Source organism: Montipora foliosa, chromosome 14, assembly GCF_036669935.1.
Source record: "Montipora foliosa isolate CH-2021 chromosome 14, ASM3666993v2, whole genome shotgun sequence".
Lineage (NCBI taxonomy): Eukaryota > Metazoa > Cnidaria > Anthozoa > Scleractinia > Acroporidae > Montipora > Montipora foliosa.
In genome coordinates, this window is record NC_090882.1 from 23,440,285 (window position 1) to 23,443,400 (window position 3,116).

The 3,116-nt window shown below is 41.4% G+C and overlaps 1 protein-coding gene across 1 annotated transcript in view; it reads right to left on the minus strand.

Annotated features, from left to right (window-relative positions):
- LOC137984805 (uncharacterized) overlaps positions 1–3,116 on the minus strand; it is an 8,926-nt gene continuing 5,810 nt past the window's right edge. Inside the window, exons 5-7 of the mRNA XM_068832091.1 lie at positions 2,415–2,698; positions 1,422–1,599; positions 1–583 (exon numbers count right to left, since the gene is read on the minus strand). Of these exons, the coding sequence (XP_068688192.1) occupies positions 369–583; positions 1,422–1,599; positions 2,415–2,698 (677 nt within the window). The 3' untranslated portion in view covers positions 1–368. The remainder of the gene's footprint in view (positions 584–1,421; positions 1,600–2,414; positions 2,699–3,116) is intronic.

Genomic DNA, 3,116 nt, shown 5'->3' on the forward strand with positions numbered 1-3,116 from the left:
TTAATTCTAAGATTTTATTTAACGTTTAGCATAATTAAGGTGCGTATGTTCTTTGTGGGTCTTACAGCGCACGCTGGAGTTTCATGTGAAGTTTTAGGTGAACAGCTCCGATGGAAAATAATTCCAAAATATCTCTAGCATGAGTCCCACATCTACGTCGATCTCTTTGCATGGCTCTTTGCGATGCCATTAAAGGATCAATCATTTTTTTCAATTAACAAACTCAAGATTTTTTCGAAAACTACATGGTATAAAATCTTATGGGAAAACTCTTGCTTGTATTGTCTCGATCCCTTCATGTCTTCTGCATAGTTCCAAGGCCTCTCTTTTCTATATCGCGCACTACCCAGCGACCACAAGAAGAAACGTCACGTCTTTGTTGAGCGATTTCCCACCGATGTTATCAAATATGATTCCCTTTGACTTTCGTTGCCGTCACTCCAGCAGTCGTCCAGGTTGTTATAAGCCTCTTTTAGCTCCAAAATCTTATCAAGACACCTTTCAACTTCATCAATGTTGTTTACTATGTCTTTTAATTCTCTCCTTGTGAGTAGTGCGTTCATCTCGATGGGTCTTGTGAGACCTTTCAAGAAGAAAAAAACTAACCTTAGGCGACAAGTGATGTTACTAAGTTCATAGAAAGTTAGTAGCGAGTTTGAAGAACGAGTTTGAAGTAGTGCGTAACACTGAGTGGTCGGTTCAGTGCCAACAGAAATCACTTGATTGCTGTGGAACTTGATAATTGGCTAAAACATTGCCGCGCGCCATCAAAAACTACGCTTTGGGGCCTTTTTAGAAACTCCGGCTTTGATCCAACCGCCATCCACGACCTGTTTAAAGCGCATGCTCCCTGATATGTTTGCCGACTGTCACATGAGCCAGCTGTGTCATGCGCATTTCTTTACAATAATTCCGCTGCTATTTATTGAGTCCGCGGGTAACATGGTGTCCCTTAAGCGTCACGTCAGATGTCACGTGATGATACGGTCACTAAGTAACCGCCGCAAATGGTCAACAAAGCCAGTTTCGACCCATGGCAGAGGTCTCTTTTCCAGTCCAGCGAAACCAAAGGGACCAGGTGATCTGGTGACGTAATCCGGAGGACTGGGGAGAAAAATTTTAACGCCGTATCCCACAACCGCGCGCGGCCTTGAATGTTATCTCCGACATCAACATGGCAGAGGAGAGGTTAGATCTCCGTGGTTTCTACTTGAATTTTCATTCAGTAACAGGAATGTGGGAGACACCGAATGATCTGTTGAGTTTTTACGATGGAAATACTGCAGGAAATTTGGAAACAAAACCTAACGCCGCGCGAGGTTGTGGGATACGGCGTTAAAAATGTTCTTTCCAGTCCTCCAAACTACGTCACCAGATCACCTGGGAAAGAAACCTCTGTTAGCAGGGAACTCTTGCCTTACCATTTTTGTTTACTCTGAATGTTTGCATTCTTTGCCTCTTGACCAATTCCCATGCCAAACCAATGACAATGAAAGCGGCTAGTGTACCCAGCAGCAAATATAGACTCTTCCGAAAAAGTGGCTCGGTCGACCTAAATAAATATAAACGCTGGTTCCATGGGTTGCTTTGTCCAATATCCTAAGCAAACAAAAAGATGTTTAATAAGGATAAAAAGCTTAATGAACAACGAAATATAAATAACGGTTATGACCACGAAGAAGCGTCGTAATATTATGAACAAACATGTTGTAACATTCATTTTCAAAAGTAACTGTCATAACCAACCATGGACTCAGATCCTTCGAAATTAATATATCATGGTTTTTTTCAAAATTAAAACGGTTACTTTTGAAAGTGTATATTGTGGTCAAGATCATAGTAAAAAGGCATTGCTTTGCCATGTTTATCACCACTATTTGCAGTATTATATTTCTCATTGTTAAGTTTCGATGGCCAAAGAACAAGAAACGATATGACGCAAAAAGCCTTAGTTCGCATTCGCTAAGGCCTGAAGGCAAGGCCAGGGTCTAGCAAGAACTCTGTCCTTTTTCCGTAATTTCTTTTATCTTCGGGGTCTCGAATGACGTCCAGCGCATGCGTAAGGCTCTATTTTCCCCATCAATCGTTTAATTTATTTCTTTCATTACTTTTATTTACTTCTTATCGATTTTATCTTGATTGTCTAAATTAAGCGTTTCTAGTTTTATCGATTTCTTTCGGCTACAATGTTGAAGTAATCGGTTTTATATGTTTTTCCTATATTAAGCCACTTCAAAAAGTTGATTTACGTTCAGTCCTTCAGTTGTTCAAACGATGGATAGCGCTATCGGCCGGGAATATCACTATTCAGTGATTTATCCGGTAGATAGCGCTATCCACCCTTTAAATAGCTGGGCCGGGCCAGATGTATAGGCGATCGAGTTTCTCAATCTTTCAGTAGACATTATACTTACAATGTTTGGAAGCATGTATTTGTAAGCAATGTCCGTTTTGAAGTATTCCTCGCTGCCTCGTCGAACACAAATTTCCAGACGTCGCCTATCCTCTTTTGGAAGTGGGAGAAAAATTCTGATAGAAAATAGACGATCCAAGATTTTCACTCTTTCGAACCGACCTAAATCGCGTCTGTTTTTCCAGTCGTTGTTAATCAAGTAATTTGCAGTAAACGCATCTAACAGCAATCCGTCAACTTCGTCTTTAGCAAGACCTTCAGCGAGATCCTTTATATCTTGGTACTCTGAAAGGAGAGGGAAGAGCGCGCGTTGTCTTGTTGGTTACATGTCGCCAAAACCGTAAATTAGGGCCGATTTACACGGTACGATTTTTGGCGCATGCGAGAAGCTTACGACAGATCTACGATAGCATTCGCAGCGTTTTAAAACATGTTTTAAAATGCTACGACATTTTTCCTTACGTACGCGACAAACGTAAACGAGTTGTAGGCCTGTCGTAAGCTTGTCGCAGACTCCAAATCGCACCGTGTAAATCGACCCTTAAAGGCAATTTTTCTTGCAACTCGCATCGCAACAAACGTTGCGTTGCAAGTTGCGAGAAAAAATTCACGTGTAACACCCCATTTTGCAACTGCAATTGTTGCGTTGCGAGTTGCGAGAAAAGTAGAACGACCCTCTACTTTTCGCAACGTTGCGAGACAA